This window comes from Lingula anatina, chromosome 2 (assembly GCF_051362555.1).
Source record: "Lingula anatina isolate TDL-2025a chromosome 2, LinAna3.0, whole genome shotgun sequence".
NCBI classification, from domain to species: Eukaryota; Metazoa; Brachiopoda; class Lingulata; order Lingulida; family Lingulidae; genus Lingula; species Lingula anatina.
Genome location: NC_141768.1, coordinates 4359486 through 4379019, shown reverse-complemented (window position 1 = coordinate 4379019; position 19534 = coordinate 4359486). Strand labels below are relative to the sequence as shown.

At 37.4% G+C, this 19534-nt stretch overlaps 1 protein-coding gene across 4 annotated transcripts in view; it reads right to left on the bottom strand.

The window, feature by feature from the left end:
* The window catches only part of LOC106180807 (usherin-like), a 58095-nt gene that overhangs the window by 33511 nt on the left and 5050 nt on the right, over positions 1 to 19534 (bottom strand). For all 4 annotated transcript variants that reach the window (XM_087003085.1, XM_087003087.1, XM_087003088.1 and 1 more), the window contains exons 4-24: positions 18361 to 18493; positions 14331 to 14665; positions 13713 to 13900; positions 12793 to 13011; positions 12359 to 12452; positions 11553 to 11793; positions 11075 to 11160; positions 10698 to 10893; positions 9642 to 10301; positions 8990 to 9182; positions 8406 to 8569; positions 7831 to 7980; positions 6186 to 6302; positions 5782 to 5943; positions 5260 to 5475; positions 4661 to 4930; positions 4060 to 4235; positions 3648 to 3792; positions 3159 to 3389; positions 2660 to 2791; positions 367 to 498 (exon numbers count right to left, since the gene is read on the bottom strand). In XM_087003085.1, the coding sequence (XP_086859211.1) occupies positions 367 to 498; positions 2660 to 2791; positions 3159 to 3389; positions 3648 to 3792; positions 4060 to 4235; positions 4661 to 4930; positions 5260 to 5475; positions 5782 to 5943; positions 6186 to 6302; positions 7831 to 7980; positions 8406 to 8569; positions 8990 to 9182; positions 9642 to 10301; positions 10698 to 10893; positions 11075 to 11160; positions 11553 to 11793; positions 12359 to 12452; positions 12793 to 13011; positions 13713 to 13900; positions 14331 to 14665; positions 18361 to 18493 (4240 nt within the window). The remainder of the gene's footprint in view (positions 1 to 366; positions 499 to 2659; positions 2792 to 3158; positions 3390 to 3647; positions 3793 to 4059; positions 4236 to 4660; positions 4931 to 5259; positions 5476 to 5781; positions 5944 to 6185; positions 6303 to 7830; positions 7981 to 8405; positions 8570 to 8989; positions 9183 to 9641; positions 10302 to 10697; positions 10894 to 11074; positions 11161 to 11552; positions 11794 to 12358; positions 12453 to 12792; positions 13012 to 13712; positions 13901 to 14330; positions 14666 to 18360; positions 18494 to 19534) is intronic.

The window sequence follows — 19534 nt, the reverse complement described above, 5'->3', positions numbered from 1 at the left end:
GAAAAAAGTACAGGTACTATTTTAGTTGTAGAAAAGATACAAAGATAAGATAGTAGTGTCATATTGTAGACGCCTACTTTTAAATTAAACTAAAACAATGTAATAGTAGAAAAATTACAGACAAGTTATTAACTGAGAAAGTATTAAGAGAACATTGGATAAAGATAATACAGAGAGGAACCACAGCTGGACTATCAATACTCTAGTCACTCTTGATAGAGGTTAGTCTCACAAATCATATTAGTATGTATCAGAGGTCATAGTCAACAACGGGGATCTAAATAGTATTCACTGCACTCCTACAACTCAGATATGCTAGCCAACAGGAGTTCTACCAAAGCCTTCACTGCACTCCTACTGTCTAACCTGCAAACATGCCATCTATTACGATAGATCCACTAAGGCCTCTGCGCCTTACGATCATGTGGTGCCATTCACCATCTGTGTACGTTCGGTTGCCGTCAATGGTTTCATTTGGTGACAAGTAAGCCACGCAGCCTATCACGGAAATAAAAGAGACATCAACAACATGGTTGTACATGTAAAATATGTAACAATGTTACATCAAGGTGCAGTATTGTTTATGGTTGTTGCTGCTGTTGTTTTGCAGTGTTACTGCTACTGTTGCTGCTGCTTCTGCTGTGAAGGATATCACTACGGTTGCTGCAGGTGAAAATGTGAACACAATTTCATCACTGAAAGTGAAATACTAAATACATACATTCAATAACATAATTATTTCTAGGTAGTGTGATTAATATAAATGATTTCTTTATATAATCACTGATGAGTGAGTGGCAGCTAATTCATGCATTCTATCTAATAACAATTGAACCCAATCATTTGCATATGCATATTTCTTTGACAGGATAATATCTGTGCACCCTAAGATGCAGGGTATAACTGTGACTCACCTCTCTATAACATAACACTTAGGCCATCACTGAAGATGGCTCTGAACCACAGGGTGTATCTGTGAAACATTAGCATGCCTGCTACATGTACTTGTGAATGGAATGCAGTCATTTGACAGGTTACCGACAATTGTGTGTCTCTTTGTGAATATCTACATTGCATTTATAGTGATTCTGTACAGGGTAAGATATATATATTCTCAATATGTTCACCATCTTGTTTAACTACTGGGTAAAATGAACTCTTCTTGGCATACATGTATACCATCTGTTTATAACTTTAGGGATTTAAATCTAAATGGACTCTTTGTATATTTATAAGTCTTTAAGTTGGTGAACACATGTCTACTACTGCATGCCGATTCAAGACATACCAACGTCTGAAACCATGATGCAAATATAAAAAGGTTCAAGTCTAAACATACCAATGCAGTTCTTATTAAAATGCAATCAGAAAAGTGAAAACTGTTGCTTTAATTAGTATGCCTTCTTATTCAAGGCAGTGAGTGACATTGGAACTAGGTGTCTTAAGCGATGTCCCTAAAATATATACATCACTTCTTCAAATATTAAAAGAGTTGAAAAGGATCTATTCTTCAATGAACCCATTCTTTCATTCTCTAATAAATCCTGGAGATATGAAAAAGGAGCTCTGATCTGGGCATTTCCAGTTAGGTTACTAAAATATCTAAGATCAAGGTGATTACTACCAACAATGTGAAATGAATGTGTTTGCATGTGTTGGTCATGGTATTAGATGTGACAACATATGGTGCATAAGGTACCACAGCACAGTGAATTGTATCAAGTGCGATTGAGGGTCACCCTTCGTGTTTGATGAAACAGAGTGCAGCACGTTGTGTTTGGTGTAAAAGAAATGTGGTGACTGTGTTTGCAGCATGTGTTGATTTCAAGGTAAAATAATAGTTGTTCTACACTGTGCAACATACTAAAGTTCTCTACAAATAACAAGTTTGTGAGAATGATAAAAATTCATGTGACTGTAGTTAACCAACCTATTTCTTTTGATATATGAAATCAAACGTTTATCTCCTTCAACAATTCATGTGTAAAACTGGGGTTAATTGTGTCAGTTCTAGGTATTTTGTATAATTGGGCAGTTGCCAGATGGGATAGTAAAAAGTGAAACTTTGTGAGTCTGATTTTGTTTGAAATTATATATTAGGTGTGTCATAAGCTCATGTGGGAAGCTGGGTATTATACATGACGTCAGGAATAAGGTGATGCATTAGTGAGTTTTCTCCTCCTGCCCAGATCAGAACTCTTTCAACTACAACTAGGATATATATTCACACATATATAATCTGAACAGTTGTGTTGTTTACCTGTGCCACGCAATAATTCTGGGGCTATAATTATATAATTATGAATTTACTCTATCCATGATATTTTAAGAAGTATTTCCTGTAACTGCAGAGTTAGAAATAAAGAGTTTGGCACCCAGCAAAATTCAGAACCATGGCTTCACTGGTTCAACCTTATTATCATATGATGGTCATTAAATAGTCATGTAAAACTTTTTTCATCTATTATAGCACCACATTTCCTTAAAAGAATATCAAAAACATTCAAGTACATAAATCTAAAAAGTATAACTGCTATTGTTCTTTTTAATAAAAATAGTCTTAAAAAACATATCAAAGCAATCTGCCTACTTTAAAAATCTAGCATTAAAAAGTTGAAAGCAATGCATGGCTGGAAAATATAAAGGGTAAAAATCCTACCTTGTGGATCAAACAAAAACCAGGGTCTTCCATTTCTGAGTTGTAGAGCTATAAACTCCTCCTGCTGACCTTCAGAGGCAGCAAACATCAACAGACCATGAAGGTTTGATGTCTTAAACCACAAGTCAACACCTGAAATATCAGAGAAAACATATTGATGAGTGATTTGAGTTCATAAAATTTACTGAAAATACCTCTAACTGTCTACATTTAAAACACATGCAGCATCAAAGCATCAAAACAATTGTGGAGATGCAACAAAAAATCAACCTATTCAAAACTCTGAGATCAGACTTTTTGAGATGGTGAAACAAACATGTGAATTCTGCCCAATTCCTTTAAATAATGAAATTATTTTAATGTTTGCATGCTGATTTTAATTTAGTGACTTTGCATATCCATGATGTTTCAAAATTTTACCAGAGAGTATTTACATATGTCTAGATTTCAGTAAAGAATATTTCTGTCTTGTTTGTCCAAGCCAAGCATTCTGCCCCACCTGTGAAGCCAACACCTTGCTTCAGAGTTTCTGGAGGGAACTTGTAATAGCCTCCCCCTGGAAAACGTGTGCCATATTCCACTCTGAGTGGAGGGTAACTGAAGGCAGTGCTGGTCCTTTCTACCAGGTAATGAGGTGCAGGTCCATTGAATTCCTGTGGGGGTGACCATTTCACTTCCATGGTGGACATATTGTAGCCAATCACACTTGGCTTGCCTTGGCCACGTGGTGCTGGAAAAGATCATAAGTTGTAGGTAATGAATAGCTTTCAATAGGGATTAGGTATCAAATTTTTTAAGCAAAAGTATATCATTTTTATGGCAAAATCAACAGTTAAGGTAAACTATTACCACTGTGCAATGATGCATTTTTTTTAAGCTCAAAGATGAGGGGAGTAAAGGAAAAAGTGCCCCCTGTACCCCTGTACCCCATGAATCTGCCAGTACATGATCGAGAAAGTAAAATATCAAGATGACACTGCTGACTTACGTGCTGCGAGTGTTTTCTCTCTGACACTAGTGCTGTTCACACATCCCACACTATTACAGGCCTCCACCATGTACTCATGGTACGAGTACGGTGCTAAACCACCATGGAGAAAGAACTCGGAAGTTCCTGGGGCAGTATGTACTAACTAGAAAAAAAATGTACATACACATTGTTCAGATAAGCACTATACTACTACTACTATAGCTAGGAAAAATGCTTCAGTATATATGCTTTGCAAATGTAATTAATTTGCAATGAAGATTTTTCTGTTTTTTTTTTCATATAAACATGATCAGTCTTTTAAGTAAATAATTTTTGAAAAACCATACTATTTCGAATAAGTAAGTAGTTTTAAATTTCTTAATAATTTTTGCCACCCAACTTTATACTGTTCACATACAAACATACATACCTCTTGATAGTATGGAGGAGCAAAGGGATTTTGTGTCAAATTGGTCACTTTTCTCTCATATATCCTGTATTGGACAATAATCCCCCTGGCTTGTCTCTCCTCAGGGGAAGTCCATGTGATATTCAGCTGACTGCTGGAGACAGGAGATATCACTGGAGGAGGCATGGAGAGGGGCACTGGAATGAAACAATTCTTAAATGTCATTTAACTGATGATTGTTGCAACTGGTGAGAAACTAAGTGAAGTGCAGAAGAGGAAAATTTGTCAGCACAAACTCATAGTAACCATCTACTGACAGACATTACAAGTCCAGAAAGAAACATATTTGTATTATTGATCTGAACCTGTCTATCATATATGTTATAAGTCGCCATAATTTACCATAATTCTGATTGTGTTTGTTCATGTAACTTATCCTCAGAAAGTTGGTGCCAACAGCAAGCACAATAAATTTACTACATTTACTTCATTCAGGTATATTGAAAAGTCAATTCTATGTAGTTGGCTATCCAAGTTAAGCAGTCTAAGCTAAGCCCTTTCTATCTTTTAGAGAAACAAGCCTATGAAGCTAAAGAAATTTTGCACTATTTTTCCTCCCTACCTGCTTCCAGAGTCCTTGCCACAACCCACGGACTGGAGGCCTTCCCAATATCATTTTGTGACAGCACCAGGAACTCGTACTCCGTGTAAGGCTCAAGTCCCGTCACCGTGAAGTTGGTGCTAGGGGGGACCAGAGCATTTTCCTGGGGGGTGACAGTGGGCCGAGGGTTGTACTGGCCTGCAGGGTGGAAGATTCGGCTGAGGGGAGGGTTACGAGATCCATCAGGTTGCAGGATACCTTGCATCCACAGCTCATAGAAGATGATGATACCTGAAAACAGTGTTGTGTCTGTTATCGTAAGGTGATTTACAATTTAAAATTCTGAACTGCTTAAAATTTAATTGTCCCAAAAACAGTGGTACTCTTGACAATTATTCAAAAGTCTTAGATTTTGGTAGTTACAGTAATCTTTACATCATGGACTCTTCAAAGATAATAAGACCAAAAAGAAAAAGGCAAAATTCTACATCTACATTTTCTCTTAAATCTATTTCTAGATTCACATACAAAAAAGACAGGTTCAAAAAGGAAATACTGTAATTGCAAATTTTGTGTCATGTGTATATCTTCTTATCTACCAAAAGAGAAAACAGTTTTACCATTAGCCAAAGCAGGTGGTTTCCATTCCACATAGAACGCAGTGCTGCTGATGGCTGTGACATTAGGTGACCCTTGTCCAGTGGGTGCGGCCTGCCTGGTCACTGCCCACACTGGGGCGGCACTCAGGCAGCCGCCCAGGTTACAAGCTGTGATGGTGAAGGTATAGTTTGTGTATGGGATAAGGTCCGTCAGCTGGGTCTCAAATTCCTCTGTTTCTGTAAAGAAAAGGGAAGTCTGAAAAACTGATTTCACAAAAAATTATATTATTTTCTTTCATATTTCAACTTGACTTTTTTCTTTTATTCCAACAGTCATCTACAGAGAGAGTGATTGTCCTCTATACCATCATGTGCATGTGCTGAGTCTTATTTCAGTTTTTTTTAAAGATTATGAAACCCAGGGTGTGTGAAACTTGTATTTGGCAATGACTTGCTGGGTTGACCTACATAAGTGAATTTCTAGTGTAAATGGCAATCTATCAATTCTACCAAAGAGAAGTTCACATTTCCCCACCAACTTACTGTTGAAGTGTACCAGAGGTACATCAGGGTTAGAGGGGGTCACTGAGGTCAGGGTAAAGAGGAGAACAAGGCCATTAGGGTCAGTTGGCCGCGTCCACCTCATGTCAGCTGTGTTTACCAGGACATTACTGACCATGAGGTCAAATCTGCCCTGTGGTGGACCTTCAAAAGAAACAAAAGAAAATCTCTTTATAAACAGTTCATTAAAACAATAATGGCCATGGAAGAAAGTCAAAATTTAATTAACAAAAGTGTATTTTTATCAGAATATAATTGGTTGATAGAAATGTCCCAAAATGTTTTTCTTTTACAATCAGCTATGAAAATTTGCAAATACAGAAGCAGGTGTGTCTTAGATCTGGTGTTGGGGATTATGGTACCTGACATATAAGTCCATACTTTACCTTCAGGTGTCCTGAAAACAGCCTCTGGGCTCTGTACCAGACCATGTCTGTTCACTGCCTGGACATAGTATGCATAGTCAGTGAAGGGAACCAGGCCTGTGTCATTGTACTCCAGCACTGGAAAGGATAATGTATTTATATGTTTATGTGATATATATAATTATTATATATATGAAAACACAAAGCACTTGTGTTATATCTGACTCGGGTAGTCTCAAGTTTTGTTGTGAATGGAGGCAGTTTGTGTTTGCTAAAGAGGCAATACAATTAAGCAAATATCCTCACTATTAAAAAAATATTATAAAGGCAAGTACAAACTATTCTTTGAGGATATTCAACCCTGATACAGTTTATTTATTTTGCAGAAGAATACTTTAACTAGTTCTTACATAAAAACTTGTCAGTAGCCATACATGTAGAAAAAAAAAAGTAATATACGCATATATATATTTCAAATTATACAACATCAAACATAAAATAATTGTAAGGAAAAGGAGGGGGTTTTCAATAGAAAATATGCTTTTAAATCTATGTTATATGCAGGATTCTGAGTTTAAGTGTTCATAACATTATGCCTCTAACCTGAAAGCCACAAAAGACACTGAAGCGATATGTAAGATACCACAGAACTGCTATGCTAGACTTATAACATGCATGGTATATGTAGCACATAGTGGACTAAAGTATTACAGAAAGGATATGCTCCCAGAACCTTCAAAGCCTGGGTAGATCAAGACAACTTCCTGACAAAATTTCATGATTATACATTTTTAACAATAGAACTTGAGAAATGATGAGAGCTTAGCATATTACAAAATTACATTGTGAATGAGTATCTAGAATACTAGCATGAATCAGGACGTGGCTGGATAAAGAGGTGTGTTATACATAGCAGTGCATCCAATTACAAGGTGGTGGCATCAAATATTAATAGGCAATCAAGTTATAAGACAGGGTCATTGGAAAATCATAATTCTGATGAAAAATCTTTGCCTCAACTTCTTTATGTTTGAAATTCATGTCATACAATAATTCAAATAGTGTTTTGACTGATCAACATAAATGAAAGTATGCTTGAAATTGTCAGAATGTCATTAAATGAAAAATATATTATTGGTATTCAGAGTCTCAGATTTTCCAATCACACAGCTGTCTTGGTGACAAGGGGGTAAACAGGGTAAACACAATGAATATTATGCTACTCTTAGTGCACATGGACTTTGTTACAAAGTGTGAACAATAATCTTTACCTTGGGTTACTGCAAGAAATAACAAAGCATAAATGATTGCATTAGTTGAATGCTTCATACATCTATATGCAGTTTAATAATTACTGTCTTTAATCTATTTATGACTAATCAAATAAATATATCATGCAACATATCTGCCTTTTCATGCAGGTATCTGGAATGATTTTGTCTTTTTGAAAGCATCAATGATTCACGGCCCTTTACAATTGATCAATATCTTATCAAAACTCTATGCTTCTAGCAGAAAAATGGAGCAGTTATTAACTCATTCTGGCGCCTTCATTATTATTATTATCAACACGTAGTCAAGACTCAATTATGATCATCTAATTAAAATCTACTTTTTAAATAAAAACAAACACTCTGACATTACTGCCCATTCTCCCAAGACCTACCATTTGGGTCCAGGGCTGCAGCTTGCTGCCCATCTCTAAACAGGAAGTAGGTGAGGATGACCCCATTGGGATAGTCGGGTGGACCCCACATGATACGAAGAGACGTGGCATTCAGTACCATATAGGTTGGCGGTGGCTGCTGCTGAGGTGCTGGGGGGGAAAGAGAGAGACATACATGTTAATCCTGCTTTAAAAAACACAAATACCATTGTCCTTGAGTTATATTACTTATTAAGAAAAAACACTATTTTATCAAAGTTTTTAGATCAATGGCAGCCTTCAGCCTTAACACAATGGGACAACATATGCACTTACACATACATGGATGAACATGATCTTTTCTATGCAGTAAGTAAGTAAGTAAGTAAGTAAGTAAGTAAGTAAACCCCATTTTTTTTTAATTGTTTAAGGTTTTGAAGCTTTATTACACTAGAAAAACACACACATCCAAGCACACACACACACACACACACACACACACACACACACACACACACACACACACACACACACACACACACACACACACACACACACACACACACACACACACACAGTCTTCTGAGGTTACTTACTTTTACTGCAGCCATAAGGGTTTTCGGCCTCTAGTACACTGGAGTCTGGCTTACACTGATCACACTTGAGGGAGGTGACAAACTCTTTACATTCACACTGCCCTGTCATAGCATGACATGTGTCATTCAAACTACCAGCTGGGTTACAGCGACATGGCTCACATCTGAAATTATCACAGAATGTGTTACTATTGAATTCAACTTTTACAGTTGTTACTTAATTTTTTAAACACCTCACTTAACTTTAAAATGTTAAAAATCAACATTAACTCATAAAACATTTTTTTTTTTTGGGGGGGAGGGGCAGGGGGGAACAATGGATGTTGTTCAATGTTACTGATTGGCTTTTTATACTTGTTTTTAGCATGGGTCATAACAATAGTAACAGACTATCAGAATATTAGATGCCATTGAGATTGAATAAAAGAAGAAGACTCAAATTAATGAAATACATTACTTTATCTAACTCAGTGCATTTAGTTTTTATAAGTGGTGATGTGCTTCACCTGGCAATACCAAAACGAAAAAAAAATTAAAATGTGGCAGTCTGTTTAACCAATAAATCAACCCAACAATAAACTTACTCTCCTCTTCCAGGGTCAAAATTATAGTACTTGTCTTGACAGGTGTCACACCTCCTTCCTGTGACCCCTGACCCCTGTGCTTTACACTGGCACTGCCCAGTGACAGAATTACACACAGTTCCAGTGATAGCACCTTGCCGATGGCAGTCACAGTTCAGGCAGCCACCACCAGGGACGTTGTTGATGTACCAACCTAGGACACAAGATACAGAGGAATATTATTGTCCTTGAACTGTAACAGAGTTATATGCAGTTGAAGACATTGAACACAAAGCATGTTGTTCTTGTACCGACCACCCATGTGGTAATTTGTTTCATTTGATAATACCGAGGCATTAGAAATGTCATATATTTTCGAAAAAACATGAAAAAGATTAACTTATCTCATTAAGAGATTTGGTCACATTACTTCTACCTAAAAACTTTAAGACAAATTGATTAATTAGGAAAAAATAACTGTATAATGAAAAAAAGAAAATTCTTAATATGATGTAAAATACAATCTTTTTATTAATGGACAATGGCATATGCACTATTTATAACCATTTTTTGATTCTATATTTTAAAAATTTGCTCCAAATAAAAAAACATCTTGCACACTGATCATATGTAATTTTTCTCTTGTTCAGTAAATAAGAAAGGGTTTCATTACCAGATTCACATTCCTCACACCTTCTCCCCCTCCGCTGTGATAGACAGGTGCACTGCCCCGAGTTTTGGTCACATGTCAGTTCATTGGGCGGTTTCTCATTGCCTTCCTGTGTGCCCGTGACATCACAATCACATGACTCACACCCATCAGGATTGGTCAGGTTCAGGTTCCACGTGTTTCCACGACACTGGTTACAAGTCCTGCCCTGAACATTGCTCTTACACTCACAGTTGCCACTGGCCTTGTCACACAAGCTGGAGCTGTTCAGAGTGCCAGCAAGATTACAGTCACAACTGGAGCAGCCCACAGATACATCTCTTCCAAAGTCAAAGAACCCTTCTTTACACTGGTCACAGCTGCGCCCTTCCACATTGGCCTTGCAAACACACTGACCAGTGACCTTGTCACACATGGTATTGGGCACCGTTCCCTGGACGTCACACCCACAAGGCTTGCAGCCTCCCTCAAAATCATAATAGCCGTCACTACAGCGGTCACACTGCTTTCCCACCACATTGTCCTTGCACCTGCACTGGCCAGTGGTGGGGTCACAGTACTGGTCATTGGAGCCCAGAGGGTCACAGTTACATGGGCTGCATCCATCAGGGTTTGTAGAAGTCAGGTTGAAGAAGCCAAAGTTACAGGCATCACATTTCAAGTCTAAAAAGAGAGGGAATATTTATGAATTATATTTATTTTTGAGTAACCTTTTTTTAATAATATGCATGTAACTTAACCAATATCCATTTTCAAAATCATATCAGTGCATTGCTTAATTTTTTAAATAATGTTTGTATATTTTCTAGACAATATGAATTAATTTGCAAAATAACCCCTTGAAAAAAAAACTGAAGCAAAACAAGCACTTAAAGATAAACTTGTATAAAAACCTAATACAATCAAGTGATCAAATCAAAAACAAGCGGCACTCTTTTACTAAATTCTTTCTAAACTCAATTACTTAGCTCCTGAAGAAGAGGTATTTGACATTGAAATATTGAAGCAATGAAGAAAAAAACAAACTTTTGTAATAATTAAGTCACAATTATAACTTACTTCTAACATTAGCCTTGCAGTTACACTGCCCAGTTGTGGCATGGCAACTAATGCTTCCACCCACAGTTCCATCTGTGTGGCAGTCACATGCCTCACAGCCTACGTCACTGCTGGGCTGGAGATTAAAATACCCTGCCTTACACTCACTGCACTGCCTGCCACCTACATAGTCCTTACAGTAGCACTGCCCTCCCTCCTGGAATGAGTTCAATAAAAGTTGAGGAGTCACTGATACTGTTCTTGGTGTGGAAAAAAAGTCCTTACTCTAAATGCTACGAATAGATTTATTAGGATAGGAAATCCTTACTCTACATACATTGAAAAGATTTATTTATCTATACGCTATTCTTTTTGATGTGTAGAATCTGTGTGTGTACCTTCTCACAGTCCATGTTCCCATTGAGTACTCCCCCAGCATAGCAGCCACAGGGAGAACACACATCTACATCAAACAAACTTTTACCTGGAATAAAACATAAATTGCCTTTAGAAATAAAGAACGTCTTTTCATTTTCAAAAGTTTCCAATCCCATGCTTGGGATATTTGATTTTATGAAGGCAATAATAAATTTTAACAAGTTGATTATGAAAAATGAGAGTCTAAGCTAACTAGACTGGATAGTGAATGAAAATTTTTGATGAGGGGAGACCATGGTTTCAATCATTGGCCTATAGACTAGATGAACAAATCTCATGTCTTATCATCCCAGGTCAAAATCAATTATAATTAGTTAAACTTTTTTTCAAATTGAAATGTACTTATAAACAGTACATACCATCCAGCACAGTTTCAATGAAAAAACTAAGTCTAAAAAAACACCGATTTAATATTGTAAGAATTAATGAGAACCCTACCCAATGGTCTATAGAACTCCAAAATGCAGCGATCACAGTGCTGCCCTCTGGTGTTGTGTTGGCAGTTGATGCACATTCCACCTCCTCCCCTATTGTGCTCATCAGGGTAGGGGTCTAGGGTCCTGTTGTACACACAGGATGAGGCATGGTTGTAACACTGACATGGTTTACAGTTATAAGGGTTGAGCTGATCCCCCACTGTGAAGGCCTTGTCATTATACAGGGGCTGGCAACGCTCACACTGAAAGAGAATGTGGAAGTGGATATGAAAATGAAAACTTTCCACAGGGGAAGAAATTATGCATTTCCTAAATGGTTGTTTTCACAAACCATGGACTGCACAACTTACTCTTAGAAAAACAATTTTGAGATTTGTCATAAATTTAAAAAATTCATAAATCAATGATGTTCAAATAAGATAAAAAATATCATTCAAACATTGTATTTAGAAAAGCAACTAGGTTATATAGTTTTTAACTTTTACAGTGAATGAAAAAAACTTACCATCATTATTTTATGGTACATGTGATCATACCTTTATTAATGTGTGTGTGTGTGCGCGTGCGTGTGTGCATGCATGCGTGCATGCATGCATGCATGCATGCATGTGTAAAAAATGGCCTTTCATATTTGTTATACTTACAGTAATATTAATAGTATAAATCTAAGCAATGTTACCTTATTGCCCTCTGTGTGGCTATCCAGTAATAATATTATAATATAATATAATATAATAAGCAGTGTTACCTTATTGCCCTCTGTGAGGCTGTCCAGTAATAATATAATAATCTAATAAGCACTATTACCTTATTGCCCTCTGTGTGGCTGTCCAGTAAACAGTTACATCTATATGGACTGGTGGAGGTGTCACAGTCCTCAGCATGACCATGGCACTGACATCTAAAACAATACGGGAAGGTTAATAACAGGTCAATATCAGGCAGAAGATTCACGGAATTGTAAAAATATGTAATATGTAACAATAATATATTCATATCTGGGATTTAATGGCACATCATATCTAGTACTCAAGTTGTAGAAGTAAACTCTCCATGTTATTTCAGAGATACATGGTACACGTTTATCTTAGAGTGTCTGAAACACAGATCTCACCTTAACAATATAACTTTATTTCCTATCTATTTTTTATTTGTTTGTTTGTTTGTTATTATAATCTTTTTGTCTCTTAATCAAAATTTTGAACCTAATATTGTACCTTTTAAAGAAATCACAGTCTTACCTGGCAGTGACTATATACTCCTGCAGTCCATAGTAGCGGTGCCTGCTCTGTGTCACATTAAAGTGGCCCTGGAGTCTGACTCTCACTTGTGACGCCTTGACAAACTGGTACAAGTCTGGTGTGTTGTAGAAGTCATTATGTCCTGGTCTGGGGACAGGCTCTGGGGCCAGCAGATTGAATGTGACATTCCCCTTGGATAAAGGCAATGGGAGGCTACTCCTGGAGATAGCAAGATTCAAATATGAAGTCTGTGTGACAACAATCATAACAGACATAAGGGCTCCATAACTCGAAAGAAGCAAGTGCAAGCGTCTCTATTCCACAGCTCAGGATTTACTCGCCCCATATAATAGCCTCAAAATAAAAGGTGATATCAGGATTTGCAAATTTCAGTGCTTCCGAGTTACGGAGCCCAGGTTGGCAGTGTGTGTGTGTGTGTGTGTGTGCGTTTGTGTGTGTGTGTGTGTGCACGTATACATGTGTGCCTGCATGTGTGTGTGTCAATTCGTGTTTGTAGGTCTTTCATGCATGTAGACAATTAATTGAAATATATACAAGACTGGTTAACTGGCAGCGACTCATCTACCCTGTATCTTTATACACTCTCTGTCAAAGTTGTAACTGGAAATGACATAGGTAATACAGGGTCAAGCTTCCACTACACTCTGAATCTTGATAGATAGCTTCCAAGTACACACAATGAGTGGATTGGAGCGATACACTGGGCTCAGCCATACTGAGAACAGCTGGTCAAGGCAGAGGCCTGATGAAAACTGCAGTCAGGGAACACAAGTTGACTATTGGCATGTGTGATTTATTTCCCAAACTTACAAGCAATATATGAATAAAGCAATTGGTTGGGATATCAAATAAATATTAAAATCTTCTAACGAATAGGATAATAAAAGTGCATCACTCACGAGCCAAACTGCAGACAGTTGACAGAGGTAGGACTGGGCAGAGGGCCATTGTTGTCCAGACCAAACACTGCATTACAGTCACTGGCATACAGCTGCCATCTCTCCCACACAGGGCTCCCTGCTCTCTTACGCTCTATGGTGACAGTGGTGGGCAGGGGACTGTAGAACTGGAGAACTACATAGAAAACCTGAAAGAATAATCATATCACTATGTAGAAATCCTGAAAGACTGTGTTATGGCCCAGGATAGGCCAATTTAAATGTGACTGGCTTTCAATCTGGCCTGAGACACACACATACACACACACACACACACACACACACACACACACACACACACACACACACACACACACACACACACACACACACACACACACACACACACACACACACACACACACACACACACACATATATGCTACATAAAAAACATTATCTGCTGAAATAAACACAAGTCTAAGAGAAAAAAATCTAGTATAAATTGTGTCTCAATTAGACAAAAAAATTTTCTACTTTAAACCAAACCAAATCTCAACAATTTTTCGGTATAACTAGCTCATGTACTGTCAACTTTATCTTACAGGCAATCTTTCCCACATCAAGACCACTATATACCTGAAACTCATCTTGAAGGTCTATTGTGATGGTCACATCATCTAAGAAAGATGACACCCAGATGCTGTTACCGTCACCATCATTGAGAAACTCCAAGGGGTGTGAATAATTGTTCAGCCTGAGCACTTGGTTTATTGTGTTGTCTGGAACCCCATTCTTTATGCAGAACCTGCTCCTGAAAGGCTTGACCCGAGGGTGTGAGGGTGGGCACCGACAGGCAGTCTGGAGATGAACAGAAGGTAACACGCCACTGGATACTTCTTCTATTTCCCTGTTGGTGAGAGTGACAGGGTAAAACCTGAAGTCTTGGAGACGGCCTAGAAATTGGTCTGAACCTGTAATATTCGAAAAAAAAGTAGATATGAATATTTGCTACCTTGACTGAGAGAGAAAGAGAGAGAGAGGGGGGGGGGGAGGGGGAGAAAGAAAGAGAGCAGAGATTAAACTTAACAGATAAAGCCACCAAATATCACATCAACACAAATATCACTCAACATTTTTTCTCTGTTTTCTGTTAATTAATACTCATTTAGAAAATTAATTACTTGTTTGAAAATATATTTTATGATCAACATTGGTCAAGTTCAAGTAAGAAAAGAAGACAAAGATGAAGTTATTAGTAATTTGAAACTAGAGGATCAGAGAGGCGATACCGCCTCCGAATATTGTACCACCAGCTGGAGCAAGCGCATTCGTATAGACCCCCACATACACAAAATAAGGGGTGCAGCCACCAGTCTTGTGCTTGACAAGCTGTAAAAATGCAATCAACAAGAATTTTCAAAATATGCAAAAAATATATATAACTAAAAATGGTGCAATCAAAGTTAAGTTCATTGTAAGGTAGGTCAAAGGTCAATTTCAAGGTCACAGTAAATTGCCAGTATATGACTACCTATCCAAGTTCAATAGTAACTATGGACCTATCTCTGCCAGTTTTGGAGATAAAAGGGAAGCAAAATTTGCAAAGTTCAGTTCATGGTGATAAGTAGGTCAAAGGTCAATTTCAAGGTCACAGTAAGATTGCCAGTATATGACTTCCTATTCAACTTCAATAGTAACTATGGACCTATCTCTGCCAGTTTTGGAGATAAAAGGGAAGCAAAATTTGCAAAGTTCAGTTCATGGTGAAAAGTAGGTCAAAGGTCAATTTCAAGGTCACATTTAGATTGCCAGTATATGACTTCCTATTCAACTTCAATAGTAACTATGGACCTATCTCTGCCAGTTTTGGAGATAAAAGGGAAGCAAAATTTGCAAAGTTCAGTTCATGGTGAAAAGAAGGTCAAAGGTCAATTTCAAGGTCACAGTAAAATTGCCAGTATATGACTTCCTATGCAAGTTCAATAGTAACTATGGACCTATCTCTGCCAGTTTTGGAGATAAAAGGGAAGCAAATTTTGCAAAGTTCAGTTCAAGGTGAAAAGTAGGTCAAAGGTCAATTTCAAGGTCACAGTAAAATTGCCAGTATATGACTTCCTATTCAAGTTCAATAGTAACTATGGACCTATCTCTGCCAGTTTTGGAGATAAAAGGGAAGCAAAATTTGCAAAGTTCAGTTCATGGTGATAAGTAGGTCAAAGGTCAATTTCAAGGTCACAGTAAGATTGCCAGTATATGACTTCCTATTCAACTTCAATAGTAACTATGGACCTATCTCTGCCAGTTTTGGAGATAAAAGGGAAGCAAAATTTGCAAAGTTCAGTTCATGGTGAAAAGTAGGTCAAAGGTCAATGTCAAGGTCACAGTAAGATTGCCAGTATATGACTTCCTATTCAACTTCAATAGTAACTATGGACCTATCTCTGCCAGTTTTGGAGATATAAGGGACTAAATGTTATAATTTTGGAGTTACCATAATGTGCCATAAATTTCCTACAGAAAAAATCAATTAAAATAAAGAAAAGGTCATTTTGGTCAAAGTTCTTGAAATGGGAGGTTCTCTGAAGTTGCAGAAGTTTAAATTTGATAAAATAATGTCATTTTTGACCACAAGTTGTCTGCTTTGCCAAGCATTATGTTTTATTTTTCCGGAGTTCAAAATTTATTATCCATTACCGTACTGCACATTTTTACGGAAGCCGACTGGTGCCATATGTTGAAAAAAAAAAATTATCTCGAAATTTCGAGATAGCATTTTTTTTGTTCAAATTTCAAAATACTATCTCGAAATTTCGAGATAAATTTTTTTGCTCAAATATCAAAATGCTATCTCGAAATTTCGAGATAATTTTTTTTTTGTTCAAATTTCAAAATGCTATCTCGAAATTTCGAGATAAAAATTTTTTTTGTTCAAATATCAAAATAGTATCTCGAAATTTCGAGATAATTTTTTTTTCTACATATGGCACCAGTCGGCTTCCGTACATTTTCCTTTCACCACCAATATGTACTTTCTGATACAGCGTAACTCGAAAACCGTATGGAATACAAAAAAACCGAGACCACCTCCAGTGTTGGGCTTTACATGCTCTACAAAATGCAAAAAAGAATGGGTCTCTAGCATTAACGGTTCCCGAATTAGAGACAGTTTTCAGTTTCGGTATCTTATGGCCACTACTCCTGTGAAAATGCACCGATTGACCCCAAATTCACGGAGATGAAAGATGACCTGAAGGGTAACACTTTCCAATAATATTATTGGTTAAGTCTGTGTGGCGTCTGAATAACAGGGCAAAAAAATTTTTTTTCGTAAAAAATTTCATTTTTTTGAAAATTTTGACCCATTTGACCTTGAAGTAAAGGTCAAAGGTCAAATCCGAGGGTATATTTGAAATCTACACATATGACTTTTGGAAAGCCGTCTATAGAAATTTTTCCCGTAACTCCTTCTGTAGGGTAGATAATTAGCATTTAATTTTGCCATTTTTAGACAAGGGTGCATTGCAATGAGTGCCACACCCAGACCCCAATACCGACAAAGCCCAAATTTTACGTGGAACGAGTTGAGATTATAGGTGACCTAAATCCATGAGATGGGTACGGGGGCCCTTACCGTCTAGGAGGAGAAGCGGTAACGGTAACATGGCGGCGGAGCCGGCAGAACGGACCGGACGGGACCGAAACCATGTGTACCGCCAGCGCTAACGCTGGTGGTAAATTTTTTTGTTCAAATTTCAAAATAGTATCTCGAAATTTCGAGATAATTTTTTTTTCTACATATGGCACCAGTGGGCTTCCGTACATTTTCCTTTCACCACCAATATGTACTTTTTGATACAGCGTAACTCGAAAACCGTATGGAATACAAAAAAACCGAGACCACCTCCAGTGTTGGGCTTTACATGCTCTACAAAATGCAAAAAAGAATGGGTCTCTAGCATTAACGGTTCCCGAATTAGAGACAGTTTTCAGTTTCGGTATCTTATGGCCGCTACTCCTGTGAAAATGCACCGATTGACCCCAAATTCACGGAGATGAAAGATGACCTGAAGGGTAACACTTTCCAATAATATTATTGGTTAAGTCTGTGTGGTGTCTGAATAACAGGGCAAAAAAATTTTTTTTCGTAAAAAATTTCATTTTTTTGAAAATTTTGGCCCATTTGACCTTGAAGTAAAGGTCAAAGGTCAAATCCGAGGGTATATTTGAAATCTACACATATGACTTTTGGAAAGCCGTCTGTAGAAATTTTTCCCGTAACTCCTTCCGTAGGGTAGATAATTAGCATTTAATTTTGCCATTTTTGGACAAGGGTGCATTGCAATGAGTGCCACACCCAGACCCCAATACCGACAAAGCCCAAATTTTACGTGGAACGAGTTGAGATTATAGGTGACCTAAATCCATGAGATGGGTATGGGGGGCCTTACCGTCTAGGAGGAGAAGCGGTAACGGTAGCCGTCCGGCGGAGCCGGCGGAGCCGGCGGAACGATCCGGACGAGACCGAAACCATGTGTACCGCCAGCGCTAACGCTGGTGGTACAATGACTTCATATTAGTTATCATAACCCAAACATGTCTTATACTTGATATTTTACTAGGAAAAGAGTTACCCCAGTAAAATATCAAACAGGATAAAAGTCCTCACCATTCACAGCTTGTCCCACTCTGACTTCTGTGGCTGTCCCATTATGGATCTGTCCCGCTAACGTGTACGTATCACTAGCAGCAAAACCCACACCCAGACCATTCAGGAAGACGCTAAGAGCAGTACCATAGACCTGAAATAGGCAGAGGAGGGGTCAATGTTGAGGGGTTTTTTCTTCTTTTGGTGTTAACTATATTGTTTATCATATATGCAAACGGATGATGCTATTTTCATTTTGTGTGTGTGATCATGTTTGCGTGTTTGTGTGTTCACAGATACACACACACATATATATAATTATATAATAAAATTAAAACTTGTGACAAACTAAAAAGGAAACTCTGTCAGTGTGGCATTAAAGTTGACCAGGTAGAAGATATCATCCATGGGGGCAAAAGGACATAATTTGGGGACAGGGTAAAATACAAAGAAAAAATACCTAATCTTAATATAACTGTGGCTCACAGAGAACTTGCCAATAATCATGACCCAATGGCACAATAACACTCAATGCACAAAGGTAATTATTGATTTGTTTCTGTACTGCAGCAAAGTGATGCATGGGCATGTATGCACAGTAGTTCAATCAATATAGTTGATCCAACAGAATCATAAATCATACAATCTTTGGTGTATGAAATACACAGACTAGGGCATTACCCATAAAATTACACATAGCAGCTTAAAGGTACATATGAACTTAAAGGAACATATGAACCAAGCCACGGTGGGGCATGGATTCCCAGTAACACCTATAAAACACTTATATTAGTTTCTTATACAACTCAAATAAAGAACCCAAGTTGATCACTTTAAACTGCGCCTTCTTTAAATTTTTGGTCGTAAGCTTAAACTACTTATCTGACCTACTTATTTACCCCATTTATATAAAGCACAGAATGCAAGCAGAAAAATCATTTTTTGGGTAATATCAGATGATGTATTTTGGTATTTCTCTAAGTAATATTATTTTAAACTATGTTGTGACATATGGTCCACTTCTGAAGCAAAAAAAAAAAAATCAGTTCATATGCACTTTAAATATTTAACTATAAACTAAAATATTAAACTGTAAACTATTTATTGTGATATTTCTCTAAGTTATACTATTTTAAACTATGTTGTGACATATGGTCCATTTTTGAAGCAAAAAGATCAGTTCATATGCACCTTT